Source organism: Stenella coeruleoalba (genome assembly GCF_951394435.1).
Source record: "Stenella coeruleoalba genome assembly, chromosome: 14".
NCBI classification, from domain to species: Eukaryota; Metazoa; Chordata; class Mammalia; order Artiodactyla; family Delphinidae; genus Stenella; species Stenella coeruleoalba.
The window spans coordinates 71,376,942-71,390,570 of NC_137160.1; the positions used below are offsets into that span (position 1 = coordinate 71,376,942).

The 13,629-nt window shown below is 51.9% G+C and overlaps 1 protein-coding gene across 1 annotated transcript in view; it reads left to right on the forward strand.

Moving 5' to 3' along the window:
• Positions 1-12,780, forward strand: part of WSCD2 (WSC domain containing 2) — a 102,845-nt gene extending 90,065 nt beyond the window's left edge. Inside the window, exons 7-9 of the mRNA XM_079942466.1 lie at positions 2,525-2,689; positions 4,408-4,608; positions 10,704-12,780. Coding sequence (XP_079798592.1) covers positions 2,525-2,689; positions 4,408-4,608; positions 10,704-11,056 — 719 coding nt within the window. The 3' untranslated portion in view covers positions 11,057-12,780. The remainder of the gene's footprint in view (positions 1-2,524; positions 2,690-4,407; positions 4,609-10,703) is intronic.
• Positions 12,781-13,629: the final 849 nt, after the last annotated feature.

The following is a 13,629-nucleotide window of genomic DNA, read 5'->3' on the forward strand; positions in this document are numbered from 1 at the left end:
CACTGGGGTGGCTTGAGAGTCATGTGGTTCATGAGGCCGCCAAGAGTCTGGTCCACGATGGCAGCCATTTATTGAGTACCTACTGTGTGCCGGGTACTGTCTAAGCTCTTTAGACTGAATTAACTCATCTAATCCTCATAACAGTCCAATGACATAGGTGCTGTTATTATTACCGTTTTACAAGTATGGCAACTCGGCACAGAGAGGTTGAGGAGCTTGGCCAGAGTCACACAGCTGGGACAGAACAGAGTTGGGATTCAGACCAAGGCAATCTGGGTCCTGAGCCTGCACTCTTAATCTCAGCTTCTCAACATATACTGCAAATACTTCACATGCATTATCCATCTAATCCTGTAAGGTTTATTAGCCCCACTTTACAGGTGAGGAAACTGGGGCTCAGAGAGGTGAAGAGCCTTGTTCAGTGTCACACAACTAGGCCATGATCATCCGAGATCGAAACACAGGTCTGTCTGATTCCAAAACTATATACAACACTGCCTCCAGCATCTGTTTCGATTTGTGGAGCTTAAGAACCAAATCAACTTCCTTTTTAGTGCTGAAAATAACCAGCTTTATCCTCGCCGCCCAGGCAGTATTTGAATGGAGAATTCTGTTTTCAGGGGAAATTGAGGGGCCAGGTTCTTTCTCTCTCCCAACATTTTATTATGAAAAAATGTCAAACCTCCAGAAAAAAATGGAAAGAATTACACAGTGAACCTGCTAGACTTATCCTACAGATTTTACATCTGTCGACATTTTGTTCTGTTTACTTTATCATACATCTCTCCATTTCTCCATCCCTCAATTTTTATTTTTGGATGCATTTCGGAGTAAGTTGCAAACATCATTACACTTCAGTCTGCATATCACTAATTATAATTCAATATTTACTTATGATTTTTTTTTTTTTTTTTTTTTTTTTGCGGTACGCGGGCCTCTCACTGCTGTGGCCTCTCCCGTTGCGGAGCACAGGCTCCAGACGCGCAGGCTCAGCGGCCATAGCTCACGGTCCCAGCCGCTCCGCAGCATGTGGGATCTTCCCGGACCAGGGCACGAACCCATGTCCCCAGCATTGGCAGGCGGACTCTCAACCACTGCGCCACCAGGGAAGCCCCACTTATGATTTTTTGAAGTAGCATTTACATAGAGTGAAATGCACAAATTTTAAGTGTACTATTTGATGCCAACTGGGTCCTATGAAATCCACACCCCTGTCAAAATATAAAACATAACCACTCTCCAGAAAGTTTTGCATCTAGGCTCCTTTTTGCAATGTGTTCCCGTGAAGACCATTCCCAGACACCTACTTGGCTTGATAAAGATGCTTTTTGGTTTGTTTTTTTCCAAAATCTGCTCTCCTCTGAACAAACAGATTAAACCTGCATGACGGGGAAGAGACCTGGTCTCTGGCTAGCAGCATCAATACTAAGAGCTCACAGCATGTGAGCCCTGTGTTAACACTCAACACCCATTCTCTCTTCTAACCCTCCTAACCAACCCCCAGGATGTCATCATTATCAGCATTCCCATTTTACAGGTGAGGAAACTGAGGTTTATTCAGATCCATCATTTTTCCAAGGTTACCCAGCAAGGAGATGGCAGAATTGGAATTTAAATTTAGGACTTCAGACTTTTCCCTTGAAGCGCTATTGTGAGAAAGCAAGTAAGGATAATAAATGTTTCTTGGATGGATGGGTAGATGGATGGTTAGGTGGATGCCAGATAGTATGGAAAGTGCCAGGAAATCAGCAAAGGACAATATGGGCAGGGTTTCTGACTAAACAAATAATGATTTGAATTACAGTAGCAGAAAGTAATACAAGAGAGATGGACATAGTACACTAATGATAGCCCAGGGAGTCAGAGAAGGAAGGGAGGGAGGGAGGGAAGGAAGGAAGGAAGGAAGGGAGGGAGGGAGGAAAGAAGGAAGGAAGGGAGGAAGGAAGGGTCCAGTTCAGCAGAGAGCAGGATAATAAGCAGTCAAAGACAGGTAGGAGGCAGTGAAGGCGGAGGGACCAGTGCACCTGAAGCTGCCAAGTCAGGAAGGAGCAGAGCACGGATGAGACAGTGAACCAAGTGGCTGGCAGGTGAGGGAGTTTGAGGGGAGAGCATGTGGGTGGCGTGAGCCCGGGAGGATGCAAGGGCCAGGCCACACGGGGCTTGAAGGTCAAGATAAAAACCTTGGACTCAGTCCCATGCAGATGGACGGCATTTGTGAGTTTTAATCTGGAGGCAGGTGTGGGGGTGATAAGAGACTCAGTGGGACAGGGGAGAAACTGAGGCTGGAGAGAAGGCTCATCCTCCTGGCTGACTTTTATTGAATCCCTACCATGTGCTTATCCTTTTTCATATATTATCTCATATAACCATTTTCCCGTTTCCAAATGAGGAGACAGGCCCAGAAAGCACCGGGTCGTACAGCTGGGAGGTGGCAGGGATGGGACTCACACCCTGGTCCCTTCTAAACAGGCTCCTTCTGCTGTGCCCCTGCCACTGACCCCTGTCTGTGCCCTGCCCTTTGCAGACAACCGCTGCATGGACAGAAGGTTCCTTCCAGCCAAGTCCAAGCAGCTCATCGCTCTGGCCAGCTTCCCAGGTGCCGGCAACACGTGGGCTCGCCACCTCATCGAGCTGGCCACCGGCTTCTACACCGGCAGCTACTACTTCGACGGTTCTCTCTACAACAAAGGTGAGGAGGCGGAGGGGAACAGGGAACGGGGGCAGGAGCTCGGGAAGGACCCCCTGGGAGGGCATGGGAATACCCCTTCCTGAGCACCTACTGTGTGCTGCTCAGCTCACCTAGGCATGTTTATCGAGACCTACTATATGCTTGGTACCTTCCCTTCACTTACATCCCACAAACATTTCCTGAGTATCATGTCCTGGGTACCTCACCTGCTTCTGTCAACATTAGACACTTATTAAGCACCTACTATGTGCCTGGGACCTTCCCTCCATTTAAGTCATTCCTTCAGCACTTACTGTATGCTGGGCACCTCATACAGGAAACTGAAGCCCAAAGACGTGACACGATGTCCCAGATCACTCATTTGAGTTGGACACACAGCCAGTGTCTTGAAGGTCTAGTATTGATACATTAGCATTCTAACTGGCTTCGAAGAGCCCATCCAAATGCCTTAACTCTCATGGGCATGGGAGGCCAAGATGGAGAAGAGCACAGTCTTGGGCAGCAGGATGGCTTAGCTTTGAACCTTATTCGCAACCCCTACAAGACCCTCATGGCAGAGTTCAACCGCAAGTATGGCGGACACATCGGCTTTGCTGCCCATGCCCATTGGAAGGGCCTCTCGCTAGCTCTGTAACTTGGGCAAGTTATTTGCTCTCCCTGGGACTCAGTTTCGTCATCTATCAGATAAAACCCACAAAGGATTATTGAAAGGATCAGTTGTCTACTACATGAAAAGGGCTCAGAGCAGTGTTCAGCATGGAGTCGGTGCTATAGAAGCATCCTCCAGCTACCCAGAACGTCTTTCAGTTCCTCAGCTTTTGAAATGAGAACCTGATCCGGTCCCTCCTTCCTTTTGCTTAATTCCTTTTAAGGGCTGTGTAGTCTTTCTGGTCCAGTACTAAAACTCTTCATCACAACCCCCTCTTGCCCTCTGCTCTCCTGTACCAGTCGCTCATGTGCGACACATTTCTTCCCACCCACCACAGGACCTTTGCACCTGCTGTTCCCACCACCTTTCCCTCCTCACTTGGATTGGTAAATTCTTCCTCGTCCTTCAGTTCTCAGCCTAAGCACCTCTTCTCCCAGGAAGTCTTTCTGGATGCTGCCTGACTAGGTCAGTGATCTTGGCCAGGCTGGCTGGGCTGCTCAGCTGCAGACTGCAGGTTGGACCCGTGTCTGTTCCATGGGTCTCTCACCATCTGGGGCCAACAGGCTTCCAGGGCATGTCCTTCTCACAGTGACAGCAGAAACACACAGAGTGAACAGAAATGTGATGCATCCTAAGACTTTGGCAGAGACCCATTTCCGCCCTATCCGCTGGCCAAAGCAAGTCATACGGCGTGCCCAGCATCAGTGGGGTAGAGATGTAGACTCCACCCAAAGAGGAATCCTCCAGCACACCACTGTCAGGCCCCTCCTGTGGCACGTAGGCATGATGACTCCTCTTCTGTAGCTCTAACCACGGCAGTGACTTTACATTCATCTATGTCACTATTCAAATTATCTCTCAAAAACTAAGACCCATGGATGTTTCTGTAAATCATTTTCTCCCTGCACAGTGCCTGGCATGTAGTAGGTGCTCTGTAAGTACGTGAGTAAATGAATGAGTAGACAAATGAACGTCTGAGGATTCCTGAAGGGGTCCGGGAGGGGGTGGGGTGGACCTCTTGTCTCCCTCGGCTCAGTGCCACGTTCCCTAACCCCCTGGTTGTGGGAAGGGTTTAAAGGTGAGCGGGACCACTGGCGCAGCGGGAGGACCATCTGCATCAAGACGCACGAGAGTGGCCAGAAGGAGATCGAGGCCTTCGACGCGGCCATCCTGCTCATCCGCAACCCCTACAAGGCCCTCATGGCGGAGTTCAACCGCAAGTATGGCGGACACATCGGCTTCGCTGCCCACGCCCATTGGAAGGGCAAAGGTACTGCTTTGGAGTGGGGGGGTGGAGCCCTAGGGTGTAGAGGGCAGTGCGAGGGGCTAGTGCTGTCTCCTGCCAGGAATCCAGGAGGGCATCCTTGAAGGCATGTGTGTAAGTGTCCAGGTCCTTCTTACAGATGAGGAGGTATGCTTTGCACGTCCCACCATACCCACCAGCATCACCCTCTGTGAGCCAGGTTGTTACCGTGGCACAGTGGTTAAGGGCTTGGGCTCTGGACCAAGACTCCCTGAGTTCAGATCCCAACTCCACCACTTCCTAGAAAAGCGCCTTCACCTCCATGAACTTACATTGTCCTGTTTATAAAGTAGAGGTGGTAAAATCCAAGAATTTCACCCTTTAAAAACACTCAGTGGACCCTCGTATTCAAGAGCCCTTTCCTGGGATCTGAATCCAGCCCAAGGTCAGTGGCTGAGTGGCCATGAGGTCACCTATGAGCTCCTAAGATCATCATTCTGTGAACCCCCTCCACTACTCTGGATTGGAAAACTCAGAGAGGTTAATGACTTGCCCCAGGTATAGCTGGGAAGTGACAGTGTCAGTCTCCGAGCACTAAACTTCATTAAGATGACCTGAATTTGATGTTCACCTCTGGTGCTTAGTAGATTCCAGAATGGAAGAACGTCTCAGTACAGAGCAGCAGCCCACAGTAGTGGGGAGAGCTCCGAAGTCAGACCCAGCCTCCTCAAAATCCCATGTCAGTTATCACCCATATCTCCATTACCATAATGAAAGTCACCTCCATGCGTGACCAGAATGTCAGCAACACCCCAAGGTGAGAGGCAGCCTGGTAGCTAATGCCTGGGTTAGGTTCACACAGTTCACCCTGTGTCATGGATGGTGCAAGCTAGTTTCAGGGAGGTGAAGGCACTTTTCCAGGAAGTGGTGGGGCAGGGGTTTGAACCCAGGGAGTCTTGCTCCTGAGCCCACACCCTTAACCACTGAGCTATGATAATGAGTTAGACTGAACGTCAGTGGCTACAGATCCCCCCGCTCAGAGCTCCTGATGCCAAGTAAGTACTCTGTGAACGTGAGCCCAGCCAACCTCATCCAGCTTCAAGGAACCAGGCTGCTGCAGCCTCTAGGCCCAGGGGTGCTTCCCACTCCTCCAAACCCTCCCCCTGGCCCCCAGCTGCTCCACGCTCCAGCCCCTCCCCAGAGAGAACTGGAGCAGGCAGGACAACATTAACTCAGCCAATCACATTCTCAGCACTGATGTCACTGATGGAAACTCTTGGGCCTGCCTGACCAACTGTGCCCTGGGTTCCCAGTTTGCTCAAGGGGCCTGTCTGTCCCTTCCCCTACTTCGCCCCCTCTCTCAGTGAGGGGGTGGAAGCTTGGACAGGGGATGACATTTGTTCCCAGGGGTAAAGAGACCTCTGAATTATTTATTTGTAGAACAATCAAAAATGACCACTGTTTGGGGCCAGGCTGAGAAGTCTGCAGGTGCCAACGGCAGGATCCTGTCCCAGGAGCAGATGTTCTGCTTGTCAAGCTGGAAAGGACCTGGGAGATCGCTGAACCCAGGCGTCCTCAGCCCCAGCAGCACATCAGAATCCCAGGATGTGGGGAAGGCCCAGTTCCAAGGCTGCACCCCAGACGATCACTGGAGTGGAGCCTGGGCACTGGTATTTTTTAAAGCAGTGTGCAGGCAGGCCTGAGAACCATGGATTCATTCTCTATTAATGGGGAAAATGAGGCCCAAGAGAGGCAGGGCCTGCCAGAGTCACTCGGGCACATAATGACAGGACTAGAGTCCAGCTCTCCACCTCCCAGGCATCCTACTGCCCCAAGTAAAAAGGGAGGGAATTCACTTGGGAAGCTCATATGGGACCAGGCACTTAGCAATAATGATCTCATTTACATCTTCTAATTACCCGAGGAGGTAAGAAGGGCTGCCACGATCACCATCCCAGGAAGGGAGCGGGTCATGTGGCGGAGGCCCCAGGAGTTGAGCGAGCTGAGATCCAAACCCAGGCATTAGCTACCAGGCTGTCTCTCACCTCGGGGTGTTGCTGACATTCCGGTACATTCAGAGGCTCCCCCCTCCTGGCATAACCCCTCGTCTCAGGTTTAGGCAATTTCCTAATTCCCAGGAGCCACCTTGCCTCTTCCTTATTCAAGACAGTTGGGAGCTTTAAAACCGAAGATAAGGGAGGTGTCAGGACAGGCTGAGCCCAGAGGCTGCAGGGGATGGGAAAGAGGAGATTTCAGGACACACACCTCCTATGGGGGGCCTGGGGCCCCCTCATTAGTCTGGGTTGGGAGGGACCTTCTCCCAGTGCTTCCTCCCAGGCCTGACCCAGGTCTTCAAGTGCTCTGCCTGAGAGCCTTCCCCAAAGAACCCCATCCCCACGGACCCCACCCACTCAGTCCTCTCATCTGCATTAACATCTGACCCTGTAGGCACTTGAGTTTGAGACCCTTGCCTGCTCCAGCAGCGTCAGTATCACTTGGGAATTCCTTTGAAATGCAGATTCTCAGGTCCCACCTCACGCTTACTGGATCAGAATTCTCATTTTAACAAGATTCCTTCCAGAAGCTTCTTGTGAGCTTTCAAATTTGAGAATCACTGCTTTAGGACACGCTCGCCGGGAATGTGAGGGTTACTCCCACCTAAGAGCAGAGGTCACTCACCTGCTGAGAGGTCACTCACCCGTGTCCCCCTCCCAGTTATAGCTGGGTCGAGGCTCGTGTCACCACCACCCACCCCCCCCCCGGCTTTTGTTTCCATAACATTGATTTTATGATATCCCTGGAGTGGGCCCAAAGCAAAGTTTTATGTGATACGATTACACAAGGTGAATTGTCCTGGATCTGTTTAATGAAACAGAGACCGTGTTTAATGATTCCGTGGAGAATTAAATACAGTTAAGCTATTAATCAGACCCCGGTTCCTCCCTTTGACAGGAAGATGAAGCAGAGAGTGGCCAGCGCGTGTCCCGCCGGGCCCTTGTGGGGGACGGTTCTGGCAGAACCAGCGCTCATCACCAGTGGTCCACGGCACAGTGTGCCTTTATTACCCAGTTTGAAGGCAGCCATCAATTACCGGGAATCCTGAGCTAAATGAGGGCTTTTGTTTTTCATTTTCATTTTTGTTCTTCATTCCAGCGAAGTCATTCAGGAGCTCCAAGTGAGGGATCTTTGCTCTAGGAAGGGGTGGGGAGGGGGCGAGTATCTGCTGCCCCAAAATGGTGGGCCACTTGGGGCATCTCAGAGATGCTGGGGACCAACATCGAGAATAGTTGTAGCCAACATTTATCCAGCGCCTCCTGTGTCCCAGGCCTGGTGCCAGGGTCTGCAAATCTTATTCCATTCCATCTGTATGGCATGTCTAGGATGGAGTTCTTGGCACAGTTGCCACTGTGCAGATGGGTAAACTGAGGCTCAAGGAGACCTCCTGACATCCCCAAGTTCACACAGCCAATATGGAGAGGAGCTGGGTCTTGAACCCTGGCAGTCTGACTCCAAAGTCTTCAGTGAACAGACCCGTGTCTTAGATGACACCTGAAGGTGAGGTAAGCGGATGTAGACTAGGATCTGGGGCGAGAAGAGTGCTGGAGATGGTCAGATCAGGTGCTCTTAAAGGGTTTGCCAGGAGGGCAGGAGCCAGGCTCATTCCCGTGTGTAAGATGGAGCTAGAGTAATTCCTACTCTCCAGGCTTCTTGTAAGGGGCACTGCACGAGGTAGTGCGTGCAAAGTGCCCAGCACAGTCCTGGCACACAGTAGGTGCTCAGGCAACATACATTCCCACCCCAGGGAAGTTTGCAGTCACAGGGATGCCATGTCATCTCCCCCCAACCTGTGTCCAAGGCCAGGGGCACCACCTGGGGGATCCAGGCCATCATGCAGACAGGCCCTTCCTTTTTCTTGAGGACCACCCTCCAGGCACCTCTTGAGATGGTCACAAGTGGCTAAGCCTGGAAGTCCATCCAGATGGACTGAGTAACTGAGTGCCTTCCGCATCCATCTGGGTTTCTGCCATGGGAGCGGCAGTTGTCCTGAATCACCAGGGATGCTGTGAGATGACTCAGGAATGGGGACATTCTTTCTCAAAAAGTAAAGCAGAGTATACACATGCTAGATTTTTTCCTAATCACACAGATACATCTGGTCTTATAACAGTACGGGCCCAGTTAGCTAGATACATTGTAAATAATCTATTTGAAGGATAAAAAATATCTTTGTCAGGGGCTTCACTGGTGGCGCGGTGGTTGAGAGTCCGCCTGCCGATGCAGGGGACGTGGGTTCGTGCCCCGGTCTGGGAAGATCCCACATGCCGTGGAGCTGCTGGGCCCGTGAGCCATGGCCGCTGAGCCTGCGCGTCTGGAGCCTGTGCTCCGCAACGGGAGAGGCCACAACAGTGAGAGGCCGGCGTACCGCAAAAAGAAAATATATCTTTGTCATCAGCATAAATATTTCCCAAGCGGCTGTGGTATTCCAGGGGGTCACTGGGGAAGCAGGAGCCTCACCACAGATTCTGATGTGCTCTGCGAAGAAAGAGGAGCCCTTTATCAGATCACAGCTTGGCGGCTGGGAATTTCAATTTAGTTCAACAACCATTTATTAAGCCCCTGCTGGGTGTGAGGCAGTGGGAGGGAGTGGGGGTGAGGCTGCTGGTGCCTAGGAAAGATGGGGGCCTGGAATCAGGCAGGCCTGGTCTGGATTATGCTTCCCGGCTGTGTGACCTTGGGCAAATTACTTCACGTCTCTGAGCCTCAGCTTCCTCACTGGTGACAAATGAACAGTAGTCTTTTCCTTTCAGGGTAGTTACTATGATTAAATGAGATAAGGGGTATCCATCATCCAGCAAAGGTTGAGGATTTAGTTATTAAGGACCAGCTGGGCTCCCCAGCGCAGCTTGGGAGACTCACTGAGCCTCGTTCAGTAAACATATCCGTCTGGAGGGTGCAGGATGGTGCTGCCCCTGTGAGAAGCAGGGGGTATGGCTTCAGGGTTCCGGAGTACAGGCCCCGTGATTCTCCAGCTGGGGCTCAGAATTGAGGCTGCAAATCCCTCTCTCTGTTCCCAACATCCTCCAAGACCCCCCTCCTGGGTTCCCCTTTATCAGAGTTTCAACAGCTCCTGGGGCTGGCTGGCTGGCTGTCTCTCTGAGGTCCTCTCCAGGGCTCTCTGGTGAATTTCCCACATTCTGTTGTAGCCTGTCTCTTTCTCGAGTCAGGGGATCCCAAACACACACTCCCAATCTGGGTGAAAATCCATCCTGTCCTTTTACCATGGCAAGGGAACAAACAGCACAAAGAAACAATGTGTGATACTTCAATAGAAAGCAAAGAAAGAAAGATAGGATAGAAAGGTGTCAAAATGACAATGTAAATAATCTGATTTAAACTGCCCTCAGCCCAGAGGAGGTACCTGCCTGAGCCTGGGGAGTCAGGGAAGATGACATCTCACCTGAGAACAGAATAATCACAGTAATAATAGCCAACGTTTACTGAGCACCTACTGGGTACAGGGCACCATGCTGAAAATTTTGTATGCTTTTTCCACTTCTCTGTACAAAGGCCCTATTACTATCCTGTGAGAAGATACTGTTACTGCACAGGATAACTGTTCCTACACAGGATAACTTGGTAGTTAAAAGCCCAGACTTTGATGCCAGACTGTTTGGTTTCAAATTCTGGCTCTGCCAGTTATTAGCTGCGTGACCTTGGGCAAGTTACTTAACCTCTCTGTGCCTGAATTTCCCCTTCTGTAAATGAAGAAAACGATGATGCCTGCCTCACAGTGTTCTTGTGAGGAATAAGTGAATTGATCGCTCTATTAGTATATTTATTATACTCTATATTAAGATCAATATATATTAAAATATAAAAATAGAGTAACAAGGATTTATATATGTCTGTGCCTGGCATGGAGTAAGCACCAGACAGATGTCATTCTCCCCAGAGAGAAGGAAGGGCTAAGATGATTCCAGGCAGAAGCAGCAGCCCTGAGGTGGGAGGAGGGAGGCGAGTTTGGTGATCTAAGGGTTAACAGTGGTGGCGCTGCTGTGAATAGCCAACGCCATCTGACCTGTGTCCTCCCGCTGACCTGGGCCTCCTTGCTCTGTCCACAGAGTGGCCAGAGTTCGTAAGGAACTACGCCCCGTGGTGGGCCACGCACACGCTGGACTGGCTCAAGTTCGGCAAGAAGGTGCTGGTGGTGCACTTTGAGGATCTGAAGCAGGACCTCTTCGTCCAGCTGGGCCGGATGGTCGGGCTGCTGGGTGTGGCTGTCAGGGAGGACCGACTGCTGTGTGTGGAGAGCCAGAAGGACGGCAACTTCAAGCGCTCGGGGCTCCGGAAGCTGGAGTACGACCCCTACACGGCGGACATGCAGAAGACCATCTCTGCCTACATCAAGACGGTGGATGCGGCCCTTAAAGGGAGGAACCTCACGGGCGTTCCCGACGACTACTACCCCAGATGATGGGTCGGAGCGGGGCGGGGAGCTGGCAGTCCAGACCGAGCAGGCCCTGGGGACTCCGGACCCCTGGGGGCCCACACCCATCAGTCCCCTCTTCGATCTGGGGACAATCCCCATGGCTGCTGTTGCCTTTCGCTGAGTTCCCTGCATGACAAAGGAGGCTCAGGCGAAGAGGCTGTGCAGGCACGCCCCGCCTACTCACACCGCGCCCCCAGAGATGGAGGGGGCAACTGGGTTAGGGAGCTCTAGCCACGTGGACCCTTCTCTGTCTCCCGTGTCCCTGTGCCCACCACTCTGGGCTCCACTTGTGGGAAGGAGGGCTCATGGGTGTCCCAGAGACAAGGGTGCCCCACCGCAGGTGTTGAGGACCCTGGTGCAAGAGCTAAAGAGAATGACGTGGAAAAATGTGGCCCCAGACTCTGCTCCGTGCTGAGCTGAGCACTCATAGCTTCCCCGTCTCTGCCCCGCCCAGGAAGCACTGACGCCAGGGTTTATCCCAGCCACTTCTGTTTGAAGAAAGATTGCTGGGAAGTTTCTCTGCGGCCTTAGGTTTCTGACATTCTGGGTGGGCCAGGGAAGCAATGGTGCTCAGAACAGGTTAACTGGGGCCACCGCGTGGGGTCACTGACATCCCAATCCACCCCCCTACCAGGTCACAGTGCTCCTGAGAAATGACCCGGTTCCTGTCCACCTCGAGGGCTGGAATTCTTCCCTTTCTTCCCCAGCTGTATCCAGGTGGTGACCCACTTCCAGGGTCCTCAGGAACCAGCCATTATCTCACCAGGACGGCCACAAGCCACATGCAGAATCTGAGCGAGAATGAGAGCTCTGGTAACACCCCTCCCCACCGTGGGCTCCAACATGTTGATCTGACACTGCCCTTCTGACCCCTACCAGTAGGTCCCTTGCTATCCAGGAGAGAGAACAAGAGTGCTCCAAATCAGGTGGAACCCTGAGCGAAAGGGACCCCCCACTACCTTCCCAGACCGTAGACCTCCCTTTGGTCATAGGCCAGCTTCTCTTAGGGGGTTAAGGAACGGGGTGAACGGGGTGGTTGCTCATGTCCATACAAACGCTGCTCTTTTGATGCTGAGACATCAAACCAAAGGATTCCCGAGGACCTGAATCACTGATCGTCTATCTCAGAAAGCATCGAGATCCAGGATCCCATCTCTCCCCGCCACCTTGGGTACCGGTGATTTCGCATCCAGCCCACATGTGTGCACCTAACCATCCCCCCACCATGTAGGTGCGAAAGCCATAGGTCACAGCTCTTTGCTGTTCTGTCTGGAGCAGCCCCCCAAGCAGCCACCCCTGAAGCCTTGGGGTGCAAATAAATGCTCATTCCCAGATAGCCAAGGGACTGTGGAGAAGGCGAGTGTAAAGAGATATATTTTTCTAAGAGGAATATGACTAATACATTCCACCCCTTCGAACGTGGCCATGCAAAGAGGAGGGCCAGGGGGTTGGACCTGTGGTTCTCTTCCCCGAGCCCCTCACCTGTAGGATTCGGGCCACCCCGGGGCCCAGCCAGGGGGCTCTGAATGTATTTTGTACTGTGTTTCTTTCCCCCAGGCAAATTTCTAGTCTTCTTTCACGAAGCAGTTAGAGGGCTTGGCCTCCCTTCCCTCTTAGAGGTCAGCTCTCTCTGGGAGACTCTGGCCCAAGACCTGGGCCAGTTCTTTGCTGGTGGTCACCTCAGGCCACCAGCCTCTGTCTGAAGATTCCTCAGGTCAACACCATCATTAAAAACAAGTTTTGTTGATAATTCTACCACGTGATAGACTGTCATGTAAGGCAAGGTCACAAATGGAATGTTTTTCTGGTGTGTGTGTGTGTGTGTGTGTGTGTGTGTGTGTGTGTGTAAGAGACAGAGACAGAGAATGTTCTGGGAGCATCATTGCTTTGAGGTCTGTGCAACGCTAACTGCCTGTGGAGAACTGTGTATCTTGGTGTGTAACGTTGTCTCTGCCTCTGTGTTCAGCTGCCCTTCTGTGTGGTGATGCATCCCCCAGGCTGGTGTGATGACCGCCCAGTGTCTGATGTGTCTGTGTGCCCTCTCCAAAAAGTGCCACCCCAACCCTGGCACTTGAGGAGGAAGGAAAGCTTTGCATTCCAGTGGTCCCCAGGGCAGGGGACATGCCTGGCCGGCAAGCCGGGACACGCAGGCTCTCATCCTGCTGTCACCTCCGGTACACCTCCAGAACTCAAGGAGAACAAACAGGGCCCAGCATCTGCTGACGGCTGGGATTTCCTCCTGATTTCTCCAGGAACCCTGGAGGCCGCTGCAAACATATCCCTGGTAGACAATGTGGGTGGGAGAAAAGGATGGGGAGGCAAAGGGGATGGTGGGGGGCAAGGTCCTACAGGGACCCAGCTCCTCCTAGAGGCTTTCTTCCCTTCCCCCATCTCTCTTGCATTGGTTTGTTTTCTGGCCATCCCCACCCCCCGTCACTGTTTTTCTTTACACTGCCTCCTGCTCTCAATTTCTTTCTTTGTGGTCTCTTTTATTTCTTCCAGCTGCTCATTAAACCTCTTTTCTTTCTTGTCTTTCTCCTCTCTCTCTCCCTCCCCCC